The 23,209-nt window shown below is 40.6% G+C and overlaps 1 protein-coding gene across 3 annotated transcripts in view; it reads left to right on the forward strand.

Moving 5' to 3' along the window:
• Positions 1 to 23,209, forward strand: part of LOC121650162 (carbonic anhydrase-related protein 10-like) — a 169,344-nt gene that overhangs the window by 73,867 nt on the left and 72,268 nt on the right. For all 3 annotated transcript variants that reach the window (XM_042001519.1, XM_042001527.1, XM_042001536.1), the window contains exon 3: positions 14,713 to 14,855. In XM_042001519.1, coding sequence (XP_041857453.1) covers positions 14,713 to 14,855 — 143 coding nt within the window. The remainder of the gene's footprint in view (positions 1 to 14,712; positions 14,856 to 23,209) is intronic.

The following is a 23,209-nucleotide window of genomic DNA, read 5'->3' on the forward strand; positions in this document are numbered from 1 at the left end:
ATCCACCGCGATGACAGCCATGGATTTTCTCCTGATGGGAAACAGGACTCTCCGTTGGTCTAGAATCTCTCTGGGATATTGGTCGTTTACTCCGAAGTTCGTTCCCTTCAGTTCGCGGCCCTGGTTCTTCACCTGCTCCTTCTGTTTGAAGCTGACGAACTTCGCTACAACGGGTCTTGGTCTGCTGGACCCGGGTTTCCTCCCGCCCAGACGATGGACTCTGTGAAAGGAGAAGTTTCCTCACCGTTTCCTCCGGGAGCTTCAGGTGAGTTCACCGTGGTCTCGGGGTTCTGCTCTGGAATCCCTGCAAACACTAGATTCTTTCTCATGCTCCGCGCCTGCAGATATATCACTGTTTCCTGTATCTTCTTATTTTCCTCAGGGAGTCGGATCAACGACTCTCTGAGGCCGGCGTTCTCTGCAGCCAGGGTTTCTACCTGCTTCTGGCTGAATTCCATTGTTTCAAGTAGTGCCAGGAACTCTTTGTGGAGAATTTCTTCTACCAAGTTTCTTATCTATAGAGATAAGAACGTCCGTCGAGTCTTTACCCGGTGGTGAAATAGCTCCAGGTGAATCCTCGTTTCAGTGAATCCTCGTTTTGCTGCCTCTTGGCATTGGATGAGGTAAAGAGGGGGTAGATGTTTGGTTTGACTTTCCCATAACGATTCTGTCATAGCACTGATCTATAAAATCTGTCAGGCTTGTCAAAATCTCCTCACCATGCTCTAGAGTGTACCTTAAAAGACACTATTTTCCTACTTTCAAGAAAAAATACAATCAAATGAATGCAAAAATGTTTGAGCGAGCCTGGTTTGAATCTGCCGTCTCACCGGAACTACGTCACCTACAACTTTAGTGTCACTTCACAGTATGAGTGTCACTGTACAACATATTTAATACAACCGCAGTTGGCCGGTGCTGAACAATTAAAGACTAAACAAAGTAAAACAATAAAATCTGTAAAAAATAAATAAAAAAACAATAACATAATAACATAAGACAAGAATAACTTCCAGATAACCCACCTCATCACAGCAGATACCATGTACAGGGTTAAACTCTGAGTTGTACAGGCATAAAAGGAGTATTTTACACACTTTGTTTAGGGTTCTTAATTCAGGGTCATATTATCAAAAAGATGTCTAAGTGGTGTACAACTTTTTCAAAAATTAGCTGCAGTTTATCAGTAAAATAAAAATAGAATAAAAAAAATTGCTATATTCACACATGCTAAACAGCCATGTGTGGTGTGTGCTCACACTTAAACCAAGCGGTGAAAAAACTGTTGGTCAGACTGGTGAGCTCTGCAATGCCTGCTAGTCCTGATACTCATGGGCCTTTTTACATCTGATACGACCTCCATGAGCAGTTCAGAGATGCATCGGCATGCATGCAGCTTTTGTATTGCCACAGTCCCGACCTGCAACAAAGACCACGTTCACACTTCAGGTCTTAATGCTCAAATCGGACTTTTCCTTTTTTTTTTTTTTTTTTCAGAAATCAGACTTCTTTTGTGTAGTTGTTCATATTAAATACTGCGACCTCCATCATATTTCAGTGTGATCAGTAGATGGACCTAAAGAGATCTGCATGCAAAGAAGGAGATGCAACGTCACATCAGTTATGCTGATTTTATGGCGGTAAATATGGATGCTGCACATTAGCGTATGTATCAGTTTTAAAGTTGTTGTGCAATCAGAGACGGAAGAACTATGATATAACATTGTTCATTTTTTTCTGGAGAGTGTTGGCTTCTTACAGGAATTATCTCCCGCACCTGTCTCTCTTTCAGCAGACCGGAGGAAGTCTCTGACAGAACACACTGTTGTTTCCTCACTGTGTTGTGTAGAGGATGTAGAGAATTGTCCATTATGTTCAGCATCTTGTGCAGCATTTTTCTCTGGACAATCAGCTCCACATCAGTATTCAGACAGAACCAGAATTTGTGGATCAGCTTGTTCAGTTTCTTGAAGTCTCTGATTCTGGCGGCCCAGCAGATGCTGCAAAGCTTATTGCTCTTTCCACAGACTGATAGAAAACTTTACCATTCTTTTCACTTTCAAAAGGGGCGGGCTTAAAAACCGACCACGCCCATGAAAGTGGAGTATGCTCACAATAAACACCAGGCGCATGTACATGATACAAGCAAGCAAACGAGCACCTGTGAGTGAAAACACACATTGTGAGGAGGCATTTCTGCACTGTGATGGAATAACACAGTATTTGCTTGCAGAGAATCACCCCTGTGAGAGCCTACACATATGTGGCCCCATGTCCTCACAATGATGACCAGAGCACTCTCAGTTCTGTCACTGCAAGCTCAGCTAGACAGTCCTCACTCAGCTGCTGGATTTTTGAGATCTGGAGGCAGAGACTGTGGCTGATGTGTCTTATCCTCTGATTGGTTGGTTAAAATACTTTAACAATGCCAAGCTAGTGCATTCGGGGACTTGTCCACCATGGCAGGAGCACAGTTATTGTTAACATGTTAATCCAGTGGACAGAAAAACGAACAGAAAAAAAAACATTGAAGAAGACTACACATAGAAGTAATTATGCTTCTAGAGACTATATTTAAAATAGTTTTAAGCCTTTGTTTTTGATTGCTTTACCTCCTCTCCAAAAGGCAGCCAAACAAACATAGCTGGAAACATATACTTGTGTATCACTCAGATGTCACTTTATTGCCACCAAGCAAATCTAGCTAGCTGGCCCTTAACAAAAACTAATGTGATATTTTCTGAACCACATGAACAAAACTGCTACTAGTTTTTGGAACATTAAGTACACACTACCAAAACGAATGTGGTGTAATGCAAAAAATCCTACAGTAAATCCCACCTTCAAAAAGGTTAGGTTTAGTTTTTAGTATTTTAGTATGATGCTAAATCAACTAATAGACACAGAGAGGAGTTTGTTTAGCAATTAATATTTTTCAAAATATTTAGCCAAACAGGCGATTTAAATACAATTAATAGCACAGGAAATAAAAACTATTTCAAACAGCTGTAGCTTTACATGCTTTATTTGCCAATTAAACAGCACCTTTGCTACTAATTTCAAATGGCTTTGAATTGGTTCAACTAGCTTTAGTTTGGCATAACTAATAAGTATTCACATTATATCTAATTACATGTTTTCCCCAATGTATTTTAAACATTCAGTTGTTATGAAATGAAATGAAAAATGAAAAGCGTTATTGAGATTTTTTCCAGTACAAACCCATCCAAGAGCAGACAACAACATATAAACAAACAGGATCAGGACTGAGGCAGCCGCCGTGCAGCGCGCCATTTTCACAGATGGAAGCAATAACATGAGGGAGAGTAACGGGTGAGGCTAGAAAAAAAGGCGTCTCTACATTGGGCCTTGACGGGCAAAATAAAGACACCTTGGTACATAAAAGCACACAATTCATTCACAACATAAGAAAACACATGGTAAGTGAGTACACTGCTGAACTTGAGCGTATCGAATCAACCTGCCGTCCGGTAGTGGAGGGAGGGGGGAGGGGTCCAACCAAGGCAGTGAAATCATGGGGGAGGTGTGTCTGTAGTGGCGTATGTGAGTGTGCTTGCTTGTGTGCGTGCATGTGTGCGTAGTAAGTTTAAGTAAGTAGGTGAGCCTGTGAACTTTGTCCCACTTCCTTTCTCCAGTCTCTGCCCCAGATGATAGTGGGGCGACCTTCAGAACTGATCCAGGAAAGGTCCACAGCCCGAGAAGATGGGAGGGGATATGGGGGCAGAACATCCATGTGCATAACATTCCAGGAGAACTTGATAACCAGCCATCCAAGGCCAGTACAGGGAGCCAGATTAAAATAACAGCATTTGTTTTGGTTCAGGCTAGAGCATGTTTCATCTGCCTTAAGTCTCTCAGTGGTCTCGCTGGCTACTAACCATCTGAATCTGGGTCAGTTTCCACCAAGCCGAGCCGACAACTTCTCCAAGTTGGTGTCCACCCCGCGTACGAGCTCCGGAACCGCAGCCAGCTTGCCATTCTAAACTAGAATAGTCTCCAGTTTACGATTAAGCTCCTGCAATGCCAAAGTCTGATTGTTCACAGCTCGACACACACCGGCACAGAAATCCGGCAGCTTGCCAGTGGTCGCCAACAGTGTTCGAATTTTGAGATACACCAGGAAACCGCCCGCTCCAAACAGCAGAAACCCAATTATCATGAATCTAAAATATGTAGATGTCTTCTGCATCCTCAACGCAAAGAATCGACAGAATCGACACATCACGTATCCAGCCGCAAACGTTCGGCGAGGACAAGCAGGCTCCTGTACGCCAATTTTTCAGTTCGAATAAATTTGGTCAGTTGCATTGAGAGACCATCTGATCAGATCCATGGTTCAAGATTTAGAACAGAAATGCAGAGAGATGCTCAGATAAGACAGGACAAGTAGCAGATCAGTGTGGGGAGGGAGCGAGAAGAAAAAGTGTCTGCCCTCGTCGAGAGCAGGAAAACACCTATAAACATTTCATGTTTGATATGTGCATCATAATATATATTCAACATATCTTTAACTATACTTTCTTTAGTCAGTAGCTGAGATGTCACCTGCTTGAACATCTTCTGCATAAAATACAAAGTGGATTCAGCACAGCACTGAATCTTGATTACCTGGAGTTTTTATGCCACTAGGAGCTGTACATCCCGGACACTCTATCTAGTTATGTACAAATACCCGCCGTCATCACAAAGACTTTGCAAGAGCTGTTTGACCTTGCAAATAGAAAGCTGGAACGTCCAACTCCATTCCTCACATTTGAAGTCCATGGCACCACAGTGGGGCCAAAGTCTTTCTTAAAGAACAGCATCTAGCGGATGCCATGCATAGCCATGCTCTTGGGCATTTCCAGAGACACAAGCTTCAGAAGAATGCAAGAATATGAGCTGTTCGTCAAAGATATGTATGATGAGCTGATGATGATCTTGACAGTTTGATTGCCTCCATCAAGAATAATTTACCAAATGCAGGCTCGAGGACGGTCAGAGGAAGAGTTGCATCCTCCATGCATTGATGATTCCATTGATCATGACTCCATGACTCCATTGGTGCTATGTGCAGGCTGCCAGGTGTTGGCTGTGTTGTACGTAGAGAATACTCTACGTACCAGGGCCCTTATGTACATAAAGACACAAACCACAAGTTGAACAGGTTTGTACTATAAGATCATTTAACTGTAAATGATTTTTTTTACCACCTTAAATTTGTGATTAGTCAATGGGGAGCATGTTGATATTCTTTATTTCCTGTTTGCTTTTGTTCTTGAGCAAGCAATATTTGTTTTAAAGCATTGTAACCACATGTCCTGTAAATAATTGTACAGTTGTGTGTCATTGTATTTCAAGTAAAAGAACCTAGAAAAAAGATTTTAGGGATTCAGTCCTTAAAATACAGAAGATTGAAACCTTATGTCTAAAATCCTTTAAGTTAGAGGATTTTCTGTGTGCATTATACAGTTCTTCCAAGACCAAAAAGATATTTACAAATATTTATGGTGGGCTGGAACCACCATCCACTCCATACTGAGGGAAACTAGAGTCCAGTGCAGATCTGGGAGATTACCCAGATTCTTAATACCAATGTCCACCTTAAAAAAACCTTGAAGTGGAGTTTTAATAATGTACAAGCCTGGCAGGTCAAGAGATAGAAGAGAATCCTAGCTGTCCAAAATTTGTAATTTTCACAAGATGTCACTTGAATCAGTCAATCTGTGCTGCCAGGTTAAGACAAACAGAACATTTTCCAGAATTTAACAGAACATTTAAGACAAACAGATGTGTCTCGCCACCATCTGAGCATGGGATCAAAATATGTAAATTTGGTGACAGTAGTGATGATACACTGTCATAAGCTAAGTCATGAAAAATCACAGGACAAATAAAAGGAAATGGAGCAACCAGTGCCCATCATTTGTCAGGATGTTTAGTTACAGTTAGACAAAAACTACCAGCAAGGAGAAATACTGGGATAATTTTCTGATACTAATATCAAAGTTAAACTCTGAATTTCTTTTTGCATAATCAGAGATCTAAAACTTTTTTTTAAGGGATACTACTATTGTAATATGGAAGAACCTCTGAGTTAATTAACAATGATTTTCCTTTTATTTTGTTTTCATTTTTTTATTTTTATATATAAATTTACAGGACCTACAAGAGCCAGACCTTGACTGGGAGACTGCATTTGACTATGATGGCTTTGACACAGAAACAGGTGTTGTAGAGCTTGAATATGAGCGCCCTTATACAGAAGATGAGATGGGTGAGCGCCACACTTGAATAACCAGACCAGGAAAAATGGACAACTTCATATTTATATAGAGGTGAATGGGAAACCTTTGTGCTTGGTATGTATGCAGCAAGTTGCGGTGCAACAGGAATATAAGAATTGGCACCACTATGAGACTCATCATGGTAAAAATGATGAACTGAGAACAGAGAAGATAATAAACTGTTAGCAGGTCAGCGGTGTGTTTTTACCTAAAGCCGTGAGGCTAGTAAAGCCAGCTAGCTTATTGCTAGTGAAATAGCATTACTGTGAGGGTGAGTCTGTGAAACCTTGCATGCTAAAAGCTGCTGAAAAGCTGAAACATCAACCTGACGAGGAACAACGTGGCAGACTTGGACGGTCAAATGAAAAGCAAAGTCAAGCCATCAACTGGCCGTATTCATTCCTGTTGTCAATGAAACTTTGACTGTGATTGGATTTAGGGCCACTGGAAACCACACTAGCCGATGACATTTTTGGGACTCTCATTGGAGCGCTGGACGGAGCTGGACAGGACTGGCCTCGGGCTGTCAGCCTGGCTACTGATGGAGCGTCATGAATGAAAAAACAGGTGTTGTGACTAAATTCAGAGAGCAAACAGAAGACATGATTTTTGGACATTTCACTGTATTTTGCATTGTGTTGCAAGTCATTAAACACGGATCACGTCGTTGAAGTGGTTGTCTGGACTTTGAATTTCATCAGATCCAGAGGTCTGAGTCATTGTCAGTTTGAAGCTTTCTGAAGGATAAAGACATGGCCTGCCACACCACGGCATGGCTAACTCCAGGCACTGTGGTAAAGTGTTTCTTTGACCTATGAGAGGAATTTGCACAATTCAGGGAAAAGAAAGGTATGCCCAGAATGGCTTCAGGATCTTGCATTTATGGTGGATATTACAGTGCACTTAAATAATCTGAATAAAATGCTGCAAGGGCGCAAAAATATTGTCAAACAGAACTATGAAAACATACGAGCGTTAAAGCTGAAGCAGCTTTGTGAGAGAAGCAGCTTTTAAATGGTGACATTGCTCATTTTCCTCATCTGGGAGATGTGTGTGTGACCTAATGCTGACATGAATCGGTGCAAAGACAAACTTGTGGGATGGCTGCAGGAGTTCCAGCAACGGTTTCATGTTTTGGGTGAACTGGAGAAAGAATTTGCAGTTTTTCGCTCGCCGTTCACTGTCAAGGCCTCTGATCTGCCTTTTGACATTCACCTTGAAATACTTGACCTGCAGTGTGATGAGCATTTGATTCGATGAGTTTGGACACATTTCATCAGTATCTCTTGCCAGGGTACCCAAATTAACTTCCCTGGCAGCATCGTGCATGTTTGGGACAACCAACAAATGTTTTCTGTTATGAACATCAAGCTGCGCTCAAGGCTCACACAAGCACTTAAACGACATTCTGAAAGTATTTGCTACTCAGGGTTTGAAGCGTGATATTGATGCTCTTGTGAAGGTTAAAAGATGCAAAGTTTAAGGAGCAGAGTAAACAGTGAGTGAGCCTAATTCCTGGAAAATGCTGCCTCAGACACTTGTTGCACTCTGATGTAAAGTTCTGTAAAAGTTTATATTTGCTGTGGTAATATTTTAAAAATTGAACATTGTGCAATTTAATACCAGTCAGTAGCTTAAATACAAGAGTTCATGTACTGCTACAACCTTTATTCATTTTCTAACGTTTAAGTGTAATACATAAACAATATATAAACAATACATAAATAATATATTTTACTTAATAACTTCCACTTCAGCTTGGATCAGAAGGCGAGTCAGTTCAGGTTTTCAGGATTATTATAGATGTGGAAATGTATGTATATTTTAAATAATTTCTAAATCTTGACAAGTTATTGAAGTCACATTATAAAAGCTCCAGTGATTAACTTCGTAGATACAATGTGATCTTGAACTTGAAATAAACATGATAAACTAAGATAAAATATTGTTTAAATTTCACTTATTTTTCAAAACAAATTTATGTGGTGCATATATGTTTGTAAAAGGATAGATCATTAAATAGAAACAGAAAAAAAAATCATTGTGATTCTTTGCACTAAAAAAATGGAAAAATGTGGATTTGTCATTTTACTGGTTCAGCAAATCCTGATTTATACTGAACTAAAATGAGTTTGACACCTTTGCTTTAGTAGATGCTTCCGGTCCAACGTTCAACGTTCTGATCAACAGCTCTGTTTTCTGCCATGAGCATGTGAGATGACTGTGCTCGCAATCTTAGGGTTCACTGTAGATGCAAACAAGCTTTCAGCATGATAATAATAATAATAATAATAATAATAATCCATTTTATTTATAACGCACTTTACATTTTAGAAAAAATCTCAAAGTTCTGTAAGTTAAAATGACAAATTAAAATAAAAAAAAAAACAAAAAACATAAAAATAAACTTATAAATACAGTAAAATTGTACAAAAGCCTTTCTGAATAAAAACATTTTCAGGTGTTTTATAAAGGACTCCACTATCTGTGGCACCCTCAGGTGTTCAGGCAGGCCCTGAAGGACCGGTCCCCCACTGAACTGAGTCTGGTCCTGGGTGGGCAAAGGTGGTTTGAGTCAGTGGACTGGAGGCGGGGAATGGTGGAGTGTGGAGACAGTGGCTCTGTCAGGTAGCCAGGGGCGTGGCCATGCGAAGGTGAGCAGGCAGATCTTAAACTCTGTCCTCTGCTGGACGGGAAGCTGATGCAGGGACTGCAGAACGAGCGATGTGGTCGTATTTGAGCCTCCTCATCAGGATGCGGGCAGTTCTGGATGTGCTGAAGCTTCTGCAGGCTCCTGCCCGGGATCCTGACAAGGAGAGGGTTCAGTAATCCAGCCTAGAGGAGACAAAGGCGTGGACCAGCTTTTCAGCATCACTGAGGGAAAGGGAGGGGCGGAGTCTGGAAATGTTTTTGAGATGAAAAAAGACATTTTACAGAGATATTGAATGTGGGGGTCAAATGAAAGGTTTGTCACGGAGGTGGAGTGAGGGATGGGGTGGTTGGAAAATGAAATGGTTAAAAAGGATACTCCATTTTTATGTTCTTAATAAAGTGTCATCAAGCAGTTTACAGAATGCAATCAAACAAGAATTAAGAAATTAACAAAATTCTATTTGCTATTCTTTTATGAGTTTCATAAGTTCAGGTCAGTGCAGTCTGTAATGGCCTTAATGTCCTCCTCATGTGGGTTGCAGAACTCCCTCCACATAGTGATGTTGAAGAACTGTCCACCTCCTCACTGTATGTGGGACCACAGCCTGCCTGGAACAACAGGTTTATACACAGGCTGGAGATGTAGAATATGGTGATCAGCTCTTCCTAGAGGAGGAACGAGGGATGCAGAATAAGCCTCCTTGGTGTTGTCATAAAACAAGTCCAGTATTTTTTGTCTCTAGTGGGACAGGTGACGTACTGTGTATATTGGCAGAACAGATGGTGGAGAGGTTGAAGTCTGCCGCCTGCCGGGGGCCGAGAGCAGGGTGTCAGAGGCTGTGTTCGCAATGGCAGAAGGGGGCACGTACACTGCTATCACATGAACGTGTGTTAACTCCCGTGGCAGATAATATGGCCTCATGCTAACCACCGACAGCTCCATGTCTCTGTTGCACAGCTGCTCTTTAACAGTGCAGGACTGGTTTACACCACCTCACATCCACAAACACAGCTAGTCCCAGCAGTTCATCCACCCTGCACATTTTACTGTCTGCTGTTAATTATTTCTCTTTTTCTGTAAATTTAGAGGTGTTTTTAAATCTTTTATGTATGTTATATCTTTATTTTTTCTTATGTGTGCATGTTATATTTCTATTTTATGTGTGCCAATAATTTCACTATGTTTGGTTAATGACAATAAAGATCTTGAGGACAGGGGAGAGATTTGGTGCAATCCAATAATTTCCTCAGCTACGTAATTATTTTATGCATTAGCTTACATGAACACAATTATTATAAACTGTATTAATTGGGATTATGTAATCAATTTATTTTGACTGCATTATAACTGGATTGCAGCAAACTAGATGGAATTGTATATTTAGTAAAAGAAACTTAACTTTGTCCAAGCTGTCAAGGAGTTAGCAGACATACACTAAGATGCCTGTTGGGGAACAAGTTTCCTGAGTTGGTGCATAGCCCTGAAACCACCAGATTGGAGTGTTTGTTCTTCATGAGATTAATTAATGCCATGTAATTCCTGCTCATCTGGTCCATAACAACCACACCCAAGATAGCTGACTTAACCTTTACTCCAGCAAACTGTCTGACCAACTGAGCTGGACGACAGTGCAGTTGTCTTTGAAGCTGGTGTGTTGCAGATCTGTTGCATTTCAACTCCACTCTTCTCAGTATTAATCTAGTTATTCAGATCCAATCTATTTACAGCCCGTTCTGCAAATTCTGGCGCCCAGAGGAAGATGCAATTCCATGACAGAGAGAGAACAATTAGCTTGCTAGTTGCTAATCTGGGGCTGATAGGCCTGTTTCCAATATTGGGGGTGGAATTCATTTTGCATGCATAGTGTACAGTAAATAAGCTTCTGCCTCATTGGATTGTGATTTGAGACCTCCCTTAGCAGAAAAGGTGTTTACCACATATTAGGCACCCTCTGTCTAACATATACAGTATGACATATTTCTGTGTAAATACCTAAAGCTGTTTTCCTTAGATTTGAAAACAAAAGAAAATGGACAAACAATCTAATAAGACTTCAGCATGGCACTTAACCTGAGTCACATGGTTTCAATGAAGCATGCTGTGCTGGTCTAACTGACTTTCTTCTTTTAGGACTTTGATGTGGACTCAGGATATATTGAGTCAAGTGATGTGAGTGCCTTAACCTCATTGGAGGATGCGTATCTATTTGATGCATACTACAATTTTGTTGCAGTTCATGCTTCTCATGAAATACTTCAGAGTTCAGAGCTGTGCATGTTCAGAGTTTACCATTTCTAATTTTTAAATTTACCTTAAACTACAGTTAAATAAAATTTCTTTTAGGTTAAACACAAGACTGACGGCCTGAACTTGAGGAATCAAGTTCAGGCCGTCATTCTTGCTTCTAAGAAAAGAAATTAAAATGTGCAAAGTAATAACATTAGACCTTAAAGGCGATAGCTACAATTTTAACTCCTCCCCACCAGCAGGTGTCGCACTCACACTCGTTCTCGCTCCAACCGTAGAGTCTACTAGCTGCCAGGTACGCCAAAAACCTGTATGTGGACATAGAGGAGTGATGTCAAGGGAGGGGTCTTTTGTGGTTCATTGTGAAAGCTTTTCTGTGTGCCTATAACAGCATTTCTCCCTGTAAAACGTGTTTGGATCGCTTGGATGAGTTAAATGCAGAGAAATAATTTCCCAACTGGGATCAAAAAAAGGAAAAAATATTATTAATAACTAAACAGCTGACTGAAAACTGCCATCTAATGTATGTTAACATCCTTTTTATTGTATAGTTATGATCTTTATTTATTTTAATAATTATTATCGTTTATTGGATTAATAATAATAGGATTTGTATTAGATTATACTTGTATTTCAGAGAGAGGGTTCGAACCGAGGTTTGTATTTTCCCTATGGTTGGTTTTATGTTTTTTCAGGAGCTACTTGAGTCATTAAGCCAGGCAGTTAGGCCGACAGCGCTTTGCCTGGTTTAGTTTTTGGCATGGCATTGCTGGTTCCCCACAAACTGCTGGTATGCCAGACGTAGCATGGTACTGCTGGTATGCCAGACGTAGCATGGTACTGCTGGTATGCCAGACCAGACGTAGCATGGTACTGCTGGTATGCCAGACCAGACGTAGCATGGTACTGCTGGTATGCCAGACGTAGCATGGCGCACATGTAGTCGATGAAGGGACGTGCCAGCTGATCTGGAAAAGCAGTGTCAGCCAGCTGCCTCACTGCTCCTTGTACTGCTTGAATGAAGGTAACCTTAGAGTTCACCGGCGGTACAGGGAGGACCTTCTGGTTGTGAGGCCAGTTAGGGAACCTGGTGATGACCACCAGGAGTACTGTTATGCTGCCTACAGGCATTTTATCTTGTGGCAGAACGGCTCTCTGGGTCAGGGAAACCGGCTTGTCATCCCCAGTTGCTGCGTTTGGCCATCAGGGACCGCTTCCCTGATCCTCATGGGCAGTACACAGGTGTTGCTCCTGGCCGCTAAGCAGAAATAATAATAATAACAATAATAACAATACTATAACAATAAATATAACACTAGTTACTAGCCTAACAATAAATATTAAACAAAACAAAACAAAGGCTTTTGCTAAGGATTCTGCAGCAAATAATGGTAATAATAGAGGCTAGATCTATGAAAAACATTTTTTCTAATGTTAACAACTACTTTCTGCTTTGTTTGTGTTACTTATTTGTACTAATTTCTACAAAAAAAAAAAGAAAAAAAAAGAGGATGAGCTAAAGCTAACCGTATTTACAGCGCAGCAGCTTGAAAAGAAAAAAATGTCCAGTTTACAGTCTCAACTAAGCGTTTTTTAACATTAGCAACATTACTGTACCAGCTAACCGTTAATGAGCATTAAAATGTTACAGTAAGGCTGACCATTAATTAGCATTAGCAAAACACATCACTGAGCCTACTTATCGAGAAGGAAAGTGGCAACCTCAGCGTGACTTCTAAGCCCGTTTTCTTCCTTCAGTCGGCACCAGCGTTCAGTTGCTTGACCGATGTTCACCCTTGTCCTGCTTCGTTTTTGATCTGCTTTCATTTGAGAAATGTAACAGGAAGATGCCATTTCTAGACAGTGCTGTTGGTCTGGCAACTCTGGAGCTCCGCCTCACGTGACATCAGCCTACTAATGCTATTGGCTTAGAATCCTTTAGCGTAAACGGCATTGCAGCCAAATGTAAATATTTATATATTTTGGACTCGTCAAAATTTTTAAACAATTATTTCTATCCTATAATATACTTTATATTTTATATATACTTTATATTCTGCATCTCTCTAGATGTTCTTTTGATGTATTATTTTTTAAAAGTTAATTGTTTTGTTGAAAAAGTTGTAGCTATGACCTTTAAATTCTATCACATGTGCATATGAAACAGATAGAGCACAAAAAAAAAAATAAATACTGCAAAATGTAGAAATATTATAAATAGATGTAGAAATATTATAAATAGATATCTTCTGCAAACTGGACAGATGCTTCAACTCCACATCTTTTCACTTTAGAAGTTGGCAAAGCTGACATTCTGACTTGTTTTTTAATGGTAGACAGATATAATTTACATCGAGAGGTTAGATTAAATTTTCAAGCAGTATGTCATGTTCTCATAAATAATAATAAGCAGACGAGATGTCAGATGTGTATAGAGCATCTCCAGCTTCTTTGCACCGGCTTTGCCACAAAGCGTTGCTGGTTTGTTATGCTAGTGTGTGCAATGCATTGTGGGTAACAGTGTGAAGTAGGTGTAGTGCTGGGAAAATGTAGGTAGACTGTTGATGGACCTTATTTGCTAATACACCAAATTCAGTTCAACATTCAGAGAAAAACATTCAATTAACGCATTCTTTTGAATTTGTTTATGCACAACACTGACATGCAGTTTCTGAGACCTATTACATCATTTTATGGTCACAACTTTGTTCACAGTCCTGTTTTATACACTCTGATGCTTGTCATCTGCCTCCTGGTGGGGTCAGTAAATGCTACAGACACGCAGATTCTTTGTTTGTTGTTGATTTTAAAAAAATGTTTTTAAAGGTCCAACGAAGGCTTTAAATTTGAAAAAAATAAATAAATAAAAAATAAAAATCATTTCTTGCATCAGGTTTTAAGGATCCAGTCATGACACCTGCTAATTGTGACATCTCTATAGACAAATACCTGCATTACATTTATTTTGGCAGATGTATTGGAAACAAATGTGCCACTGCTGGATTTTCAGTTAAAACCATGGATAAACAGTCTAAAAGGAGCTACATACAGTTTGACCCTGATTTGTGACTATTTGTTAACGACCATAGAAGATAATTAAACTTATAATCTGGTGCCAAACACTTGGGTTAACCTGAGTTTTATCATTAATTTAATTCTATAGACTTTCCAGCTATAAACCCTGTTCATAGTTAGTAAAGGAAGGCTAAAGCACTCAGTACATCGGCTACTGCATTAAAGGTCCACACTGGAGGGAATACTTGCGGTACAAACATGTAAATAATGAACTGAACTCCAGAGATCAGTAATTATCAGCACTTTATATTCATATTGCTGCTGTTGCTTCAGGTCATTTATTAACAGCTGTTCTGTCAAAACTAAGTTTGACCAAATGTGCTTTTCTTGTAGTTGAGTGTTTTTTTCACGAAAGTCAGGTTTTATTTGCCTGTTAATGAGTACATGACATAATTTAAACCTCATCACTCTAACTGCTGTTTTTGTTTCTCTCTCGCTTTCCACCATTAGTGCCATCCTTCTGGGGTCTGGTGAACTCAGCCTGGAACTTGTGCGCCATCGGGAAGAGGCAGTCCCCCATCGACGTAGAAACCAGCCACATGATCTTCGACCCCCACCTGACCCCTCTCAGGCTGAACACAGGAGGTCGTAAGGTAAGGGCTGACAAATAAAAAATTTTCCCTCCGTGATACAACCTGATGAAACGTTGCGACAGCAAGACGACAGACAGCTGCTGGGCATTAACTCATCACAACAGCAGAAAACAGCAACACAGAGACTAAATCCAAGCACAAAATTCTCTCTGAAAAAAGACTGAGCTTTTCATCTATTTCCAAAGGCTTTAAAAAATTCCCAGCTGCATTTGACTGCACCAGGCTCAGGAAGCGTTACAATTTTAGCCTTTTAAACAGGAATGAAAGTTAATCTTTAGAGGGAAAAAAAGTGTTCCCTAAACTACCACGACTCAGTCAGAGGACAGCTTCAGGGGATGGCATTCATTGCATCACGATTTAATTATTTTAGGCATTTGTGTTTTTAAGATATCGGTCGTACTAGATTAAGATAAATTTTATGTAGTTGAAATACAGATTAGATGGAAACTGGCTGGACAACCATTTAAATCTTACCTCAAACTCTTAAAGACAAAAATTTATTTTCTAAGTATGAAACATGATATCAATCATGTTTTTAACATCACACTTGTGAAACTCATGTGCCCACATGCAAGTGAATGCAACACGAGCACTCGTAAGGACCATTTATGCTCCCTTACACATTTAAAAAAATTGTTCATGCATGTTTTACGTTGCCAGGGTTGATAAGTCACATGTCTATGCACACAAACACATGCAAACAAAGCAGTTGCCCCCGCTACCCCACTCTGCACAAACATGACTCCCTAATTTCAGTCTCTAAACTGAATGTAGGTATAAAATACTAAAAGTAATAAACATCTGGCTTGATGCTGCTGTGAGGAAACAATATCATGGGGATCCGTTCACACCAGGAGCCAGGCCACCCATGTCCACAGAGGCCGCTGCCATAGCAATCAGCCAGATCAGGGCAGACAGGGTTCCACACCACTGCCGGAAGGCTGCAGTGCAGGACCCCAGCCACCTAGACAAGGGCAATCACCACGGCAGCAACCCCAGACCGAGCAGGCAAAACCCCCTGCATGGAGGATTCCCATGAGGAAAACACTGGAATTAAAATGGTTAAATAACCTTAAGAATCAATAAGAACAACTAAGAGCAGCAATAATAAAAAAAAACTACACATACAGGACTTCATAAAATAATGTGCTAAAAAAGTAATGAAATTGAATAATAAAAAAAAAAAAACATAAAATAAAATCATATGTAAAAAAAGAAAAATAAAGATCAAATGAAATTCAGTTAAAAGTTAAGCTAAAAACATGGGTCTTGAGCCTCTTTTTAAAAACATCAACAGTCTCTGCAGCCCTGAGGTTCTCTGGCAGGCTGGTCCACAGACGAGGGTTGTAGTGATAGAAAGAGGCCTCGCCATATCCTTACTTTAGGAACAACTAAAAGCCGGAACCAGAGGACCTCAGGGTCCGCGAAGGCTCATCTTCATTTTTCTCTGGTTTGTTTCTTACGCTGGTTTCATGTCAGCTATAGCTAAGCTCCCTGAAAATGGACCAAATTACATGTGTAACCGATGCGGGAGACGGACGAAACCGTCCATCTGTCTGCGTATCCATTTTCTGACAATCATCGGGAGCACCTACAAAAATACAGGCAAGCTGAAAAAAAACCCACAAATCACAAGAACAACAAAAACACCAGCAACACAAAGTAAAAAAACAAAACCATATCTGTAGTTACTGGTGATTAAAGTCGCAGAATGTCACAGTGACTGCATTTACCCAACCAAATGCTTTTTCTGCATCTAATTACTAGGCGAGAAACAGCCACTAAATATTTAATTTCTATCAACCAGTGTGAAGTATAAATAGAATGGTGAATCCAGGTATTGGTGCTCCATTGGTAATGGCTTTTTGTTGTGGTTCCTAACTTTTTAAGTTAGTTGACCCAGAGTTTCTTTTTAGACTTAGAGTTAGTTGAATCTCCTTTCTGGAACAGAACCCAGGGGCCTCATTTATAAAGCTGGCCTAGGGTACAAAACCTGGCGTACACCAATTATAGTCAACTTTTGGGATTTATAGAAAAACCAAACAAACCACGGAAACTCTGACCCAGGCGTACGCACAAAATCAGGGAAAACGGGAAGCTGCGACACCAACAGTGCAGCATAAAATCAAGGAAATGAAGAGGTGGAAAGTCTGCTGCCAACATTTACCTGGTCAGTAAAAGAAAATGTGAGAAGTAGCTTTGGTCATTCATTCTAAGACCCACCAGAGCGGGACGCAGACTGGAGGTCTAGAAGTGATGCTGATGAAACAACCAAGAGTTGGATTTTCTTTTATTTATTTATTCTTACACAATCCTTTTTTAATTGTCCCAATTTTCATCAACTCCTTGGCCACCTGGTTAATAGTGGTGATGGTGTCCCTCTGCACCTGCAGGACTTCCTCTGTGTCGAGTCTCTGGCCTCACCCTGTCCAACCACAGCTGGAGCTCCCAGGAACTAGAAAGAAATATTATTTAACACTAAATAAAGTGACACCAATGTCAGATGTATCTGTACATACTTATTTTTTACATTAAAACAAAAGACTCCATCACCTCCATCATTACCGTCATTTAGCAGACGCTTTTTTACAAAATGACCCACTGTGGGCTGTAGCGTCTTGTCTAAGGCTACAGCTGGAAGATGTTACTGTTCGCCCTTGTGGGATTCGAACTTAGTCTCTCACATTGCAGATGGATGTCAACTGAGATATCCAGCCAGACCAACCGATGCCTCTGGCGTGTACTCCCTCTAGTGGCAGATGCGTTGACAGCATCTCCACCTGCTGCACTCCTCGGCTTTTCTGACCCTGATGAGGCCCACGCTGTGCCCAACAATTAAACCTTTTTACATTTTCCAGCATGGTCCATCAGGATCTCAGTCCCACATTCTGAAAAAACCCGCTTCTTCCGTCTTTTCCCCTCCTCAGCCATCATGGAAATGTTGTTGAATATGTATTACCGGTGACCTTTTATAGCCACCATGTGGGCATGGGAAGGCATTCCCTCACGTGCACACGTTTTAGAGTTGGTTCTGATTTATTAACAGCTCATAACGCCACAAGCGTGGAACATGCGTGCACGCGCTTTTATAAATCTGAAAGTTTTTGTGTGCCGCATTTCCTTTTTTCCCTGCCAACGCCACCTGTTGTCTGCTTTGCTATGCCCAGTTTAAAGCATGAGGCCCCAGGTCTTTATAGGACAACCAGCCTCCTCCAGCCAATCCCTGAAGAGGTGCTGGAGGGTGCACCAGTCCTGGCCTGGCACCTGCACACTACAATCAGCATAATTAATGAACCACACCACAGCAGCTATAACACTCATTCTGATGCAATGCTAGCTCAGTTTACCTGGACATTTCTCTTATTTCTGCATTGGTGCTTGTGACCAGGGCGCCGCATTTGTCCAGAAATTATCCTGCCAGCTGATTGCACTGGTAATTATTTGTCAAGGCTGTTTACATTTTCTGAAATTAAGGTAAAACTCCAAATGCCACTAGATGTCATTACTATTCCATCTTTTTTGGCTCAGGGAGGCACATAAACATGAAGTTCATTATTGGGCTTTGTTAAAGAAAACCAGTAATAAAGACCAGGTACTGTACCACACTAATATCTTTTTACCTGGAGTTTTCCACACGCATTCGCTCAATTTGGCCACTCAAAACAAACAACTTTTCTCAAATCAAGATATATATTTTTACAATAATTGGAAATGTGCACAGAATTCTGATTTTCTCTTCTTAGCTAAGACCCTCTCTGCTTACAGAAAGAGGAATTCTTCCCTTCACATGCATACAGAACTGCACTCACTTCCTGAACTTCAGCTTAAAAAGTCTTTTTCTAAAAGCAATAAGTCAAAGTCTCAAAATTCACATCACTGTTACCTTCATACCTCCATGGAAAGGATGTACAAACAGCAATGTAGTGTTTTTTTGTTTGTTTTGTTTTTTGTGAAGGTGCTTCTTTCACTTTTAACACCTGTGGCATCTGAGTCCAGATCTTCCTCCAACAGAAGCTATTAACAAAGCTGTTCCAGATGTGAATCCCTTGTACAGTGATGATGGAGTTTGAAGGTTGGAGGTTTTAGCTCCATCAGAGAAAGCAGCATCATGTGCAGAAACAGTCAGTGATAAATTACTGTAGCTTTGAAAAGAATACAGACCCCAGGTGGGATGTCACCCTCATAGATATTCCTTTGAAGGATGCTCCACAGGTTCTCAGTCGGGTTGAGTTTTTTTTACTTTTTCTCCCTTTATACCCATAACAGCCAAAGATTCTGGTGTTATTTTTGCAGCATGGGATAGAGAGTTGTCTTTATGGGATAGAGAGGTAATGGTCTTTTAACAGGACTTCCTAAAAAGAGCATTAAACATCTGCAGCTCATCCAGAACGCTGCTGCTAGAGTTTTAACCAGGACTAAGAGATCTGAACACATCACACCAGTTTTAAAATCTTTACACTGGCTTCCAGTCAGTCACAGAATAGATTTTAAAACCCTTCTGATCATTTACAAATCCCAGAATGGTTTAGGCCCAGAATACATCTGTGATATGTTCAGAGGATATAAACCTAGCAGAGCTCTTAGGTCCAAAGACTCTGGTCAACTAGTCCAGACCAGAGTCCAGACTAAACATGGAGAAGCAGCATTTAGCTGTTATGCTGCAAACAAATGGAACAAACTGCCAGTGGAGATTAAACTTTCCCAAAATGTAGACATTTTTAAATCCAGGTTAAAAACATTTCTTTTCTCATGCGCCTATGCATGAAATCTGCACGGTAACTTTTTTTTTAACTTATCTTGCTTTTAATCATTTTAATGTAATTTCTTATTTTATTGTGATTATGTGTTGATTATGTGTTGATGCCTTTCACTATTCTAAATATCTGTAATATCTTTGTTTTATGTAAAGCACTTTGAATTGTCCTGTACATGAAATGTGCTATACAAATAAACTGCCTTGCCTTGCCTTGCCTTTACTGCAGAAGGAACGCTTCTTACTTTTATACCATGACAGGAAATGATCACTTAGAAACTGAACAGATTAATCAGAGACCACCGTAAAGTTAGGAGTACCATCTCACACCCCATTATTCCAGCCCAAACCAAGTTGGGCTGGAATAATGGAAAAACCAGCCCAACAACAAGTTGGTCATTCCACCACCAACTTGCTGATGTGGCAGACTTGTTGGGACATGGTGGTCTTCCACCAACCATCCAAACCTCCGTCTATCTGGACCTTTCAGTGCAGCATGGAGTTAATCAGTGAAGAACTCTAGTTGAAAATGAGATTCAGGCTTTGAATCTATCAAGGCTTCGGTGCCCTATGGGGTTCCACACAGTTCCATTTGGGGCCCCTCTTGTTTTCTTTGTATCTGCTTCCTTAGGGTCTGTTGAATCCTAGGCTTTACCTGGTCAAGGATTCACGTGTTTGTTGATTTGGGAATAATCAGGAGAGAAAACAGTAAATTCTATTCAAAAGATTAATTATTATAATTCAGGTTACATCAGAAATGGAACGTGCTGGTACAGAGCTCTGGTTGTTCTCACTAGCAAGCAGACAAAAAAGGAGGAGAAGAACGAAACTTAACTAGAGCCCCAGTGGTTTTATGCAGGTCCAGGGCCAGGAGGCCGCACCCAACATCTGACTCCAGGTTGGCTTGCCTTGTTGTTGTTGGGCAGAGTTTCTTCTGATCAGTCACTGCTCTTCTATCTGGACCTGTGTGTGCGTCTGAAGACTCAGAGAGTTTGCACACCAACTTCTGCAGTTATCAAAATAGTTTCATGTGCGTGGGTGTCCCAAGCCTGAATATCTACTTTGTCACATGAGAAACATTCAGCCATGTAAATAGGCTGAAGTGTATCACACGATAAACTGAGCTGATAATATAATCCTACAGGTCCATTTTGAGAACTCATGGCATATCCTTTCATTTTCACGCTGATGACAGCTAGATTTATCTGCCACTAAAAAAGAAAGATGCTTTCTCTACTAAGCCACTTGAGTCATTTCTATATGACATAAAGGATTGGATGGCCCTAAGCTTCTTGAATTTAATGAAAACAGACTATTTGGGTCTTTTAAGTAGTATTTTAAAACCAACAGTTTCCAACTTGGAATTTAAATTGGACAATGATTTTAAACTAGATCATCAGACAAACTCAGGGGTAAAGTTGCTGGACAGCATCGTCATGTGTGTGTTGTTCTGTGATTACGTTTTTGGAGCCACCACACACAGATCACACATGAAGTCTCAACCAGATTTAAAAAGTTGTTATTTGTGCACCAGGCTTAAGATAGTTCATCCTTTAAGATCATCTCACTGTCCCCCAGATTGTCTTTCGCCCAGTTTTCTAAAACATATTTTTGACACTGTTGGACCTTTTATTCAGAGATGAATCAATACCCCACTTGCAACAGGTGGTGTCCCATCATGTTTTAAATAGGCCACAGTTCAGCCTCTTATTAAAAACACAGACTGGACCCAAATGTTTTGGCTAATTACAGACCAAATTTGAAGCTTCCTTTTCTTTCAAAAAAGTCTTAAGCTTGTTACATACTCCACAAGAAGCGAGCACTTTGTTGCTCTCAAGGCCGCAAGAAGGAGAAAAAAGACCAGTTCACACTGCACGGAAGCTTTGTCTGCGACAGGGTGGGGATTCCTGCAGGGGGATGTCTGTGTTTTCATGTTCAATGGACAACTGACTGGATTTTTTCATATTTAGAGACTTTGTCCGTGGCAGGGGTGGGTTGTCCGTGTCTTTAAATCCCACGTGTTGTTTACATTTAGGTACTTTCTCACCACCTTGATCAGCTGTTCGTTAAAACCGTTCAACCTCACATCAGGGGAAATGCAGAAGCCCCAACTTTCTGCTTCATTCTTTTTCACACAGCACCTTCCTCAAATATCCAACCAATGACATAATACTTCTCAGAGCCCCACGGAAACAAAGTTCTACTCGGCCGATTTGTCGAGAGCAAGCAGCAAGATGTCCCATTCACGTCTGTGAGAGCAATTTTGTTCTCTTGGCCTTAAGAACAAGATTTTCCCCTTCTCTCGTAGTATGTAACAGTCTTCAGAGGAAGGGGTCTATCTACAGCAGGCCCACCTTGATCTGAATGAGATCTCTGAAAAGTTTCACAGAAAGTTTCTTCATTTATTCCAACGCTTCCCTTTTTTTCTCATCAGTTTGTCTGTCATCCGTTCAGCACCGTGTCATTCCAGCCTGGCATTGGCACTCCCGGGGTGTGATTTTGGTGAATAGATGTAAAATCAATACCATTGGATGAATAAAGACCCCAGAAACGATGCTGATTGGCCAGACACACAGACAGCTTCAGGGCACGTTTGCCAAAAGTTTGTCTCACGCCCACCGGTGCATTTTTATACAGGAAGTTAATAAACAAATACAACTGGTTCTCAACCAGTGCTAACAGACTGCTCACCAGACACAAGCAGGTGCACTGTATGATCCATTTTAATGCACTTAATAATTTTGCATCATCGCATCGACGAGCCGCTGCAGGCTCTGGAGAATCCTGAACTCTTGAGGTTCACCAGCAGTTTTCTAACATCTGAACTCTGAGTACGAGCGTTTCCTGACGGACACTCCTCCTTTATCTGAACCAGCCTGTCTCCTCTCTGAATCACACACTCATGTTTTAACTGTGTTGGTCTTGCTGAGGTTTTCCTGAAATGTAAAATTTTTTTTTTCTTTCTTAAGAAACTGAACTATTTCACACGTTTCATTTGTAGAAAGATCCGTTTCGGCAGAAGAATGTTGACTGTTAGATAATGTTCTTCTCAAACTAGTGACTCATGATAAAGTGTTTATTTCCCACAGTGTAAACATACCTTTTTAAACTGGTTTGACTGTTCATTTACTTGTACAATCCCCCAAAAACCTGCACATCAGCCCTGGATGTTGGCTGGTGTAAACGGTGTTTCAAGATGCATCATAAGGTATTGAAATAGCTGAATTTCAATTATTTCTCTTCTAATGCACACAAACACAGTGTGAATGTTTTGACACACAGCTGCCACTTCGCCAGCCTCCTGCTAGTGTTACAGCATGCTGGACTCAGCATCAGGTCACGTTCTAACATTTTGCTTCAACATCTAAAAGCAGTCGCAGCAGCTTCGAGTTAAAAATATGATTAATCTTCATAATGAACAGCAGGATTAGCTGGGTGTTAAATACTGCAAGGGGAGACAGAAATGTGTGAATATTATCATCACATTCCTTTCAAATCCCAATTAAGCAAGCAAAAGTTAATGGTGATTAACTACATAATTGAAACGTGGCCATGCTTCTCCTCCTCCTCCTTTAACGATGAAGAATCAATTATCTTTGAC

This window comes from Melanotaenia boesemani, chromosome 2 (genome assembly GCF_017639745.1).
Source record: "Melanotaenia boesemani isolate fMelBoe1 chromosome 2, fMelBoe1.pri, whole genome shotgun sequence".
NCBI lineage: Eukaryota > Metazoa > Chordata > Actinopteri > Atheriniformes > Melanotaeniidae > Melanotaenia > Melanotaenia boesemani.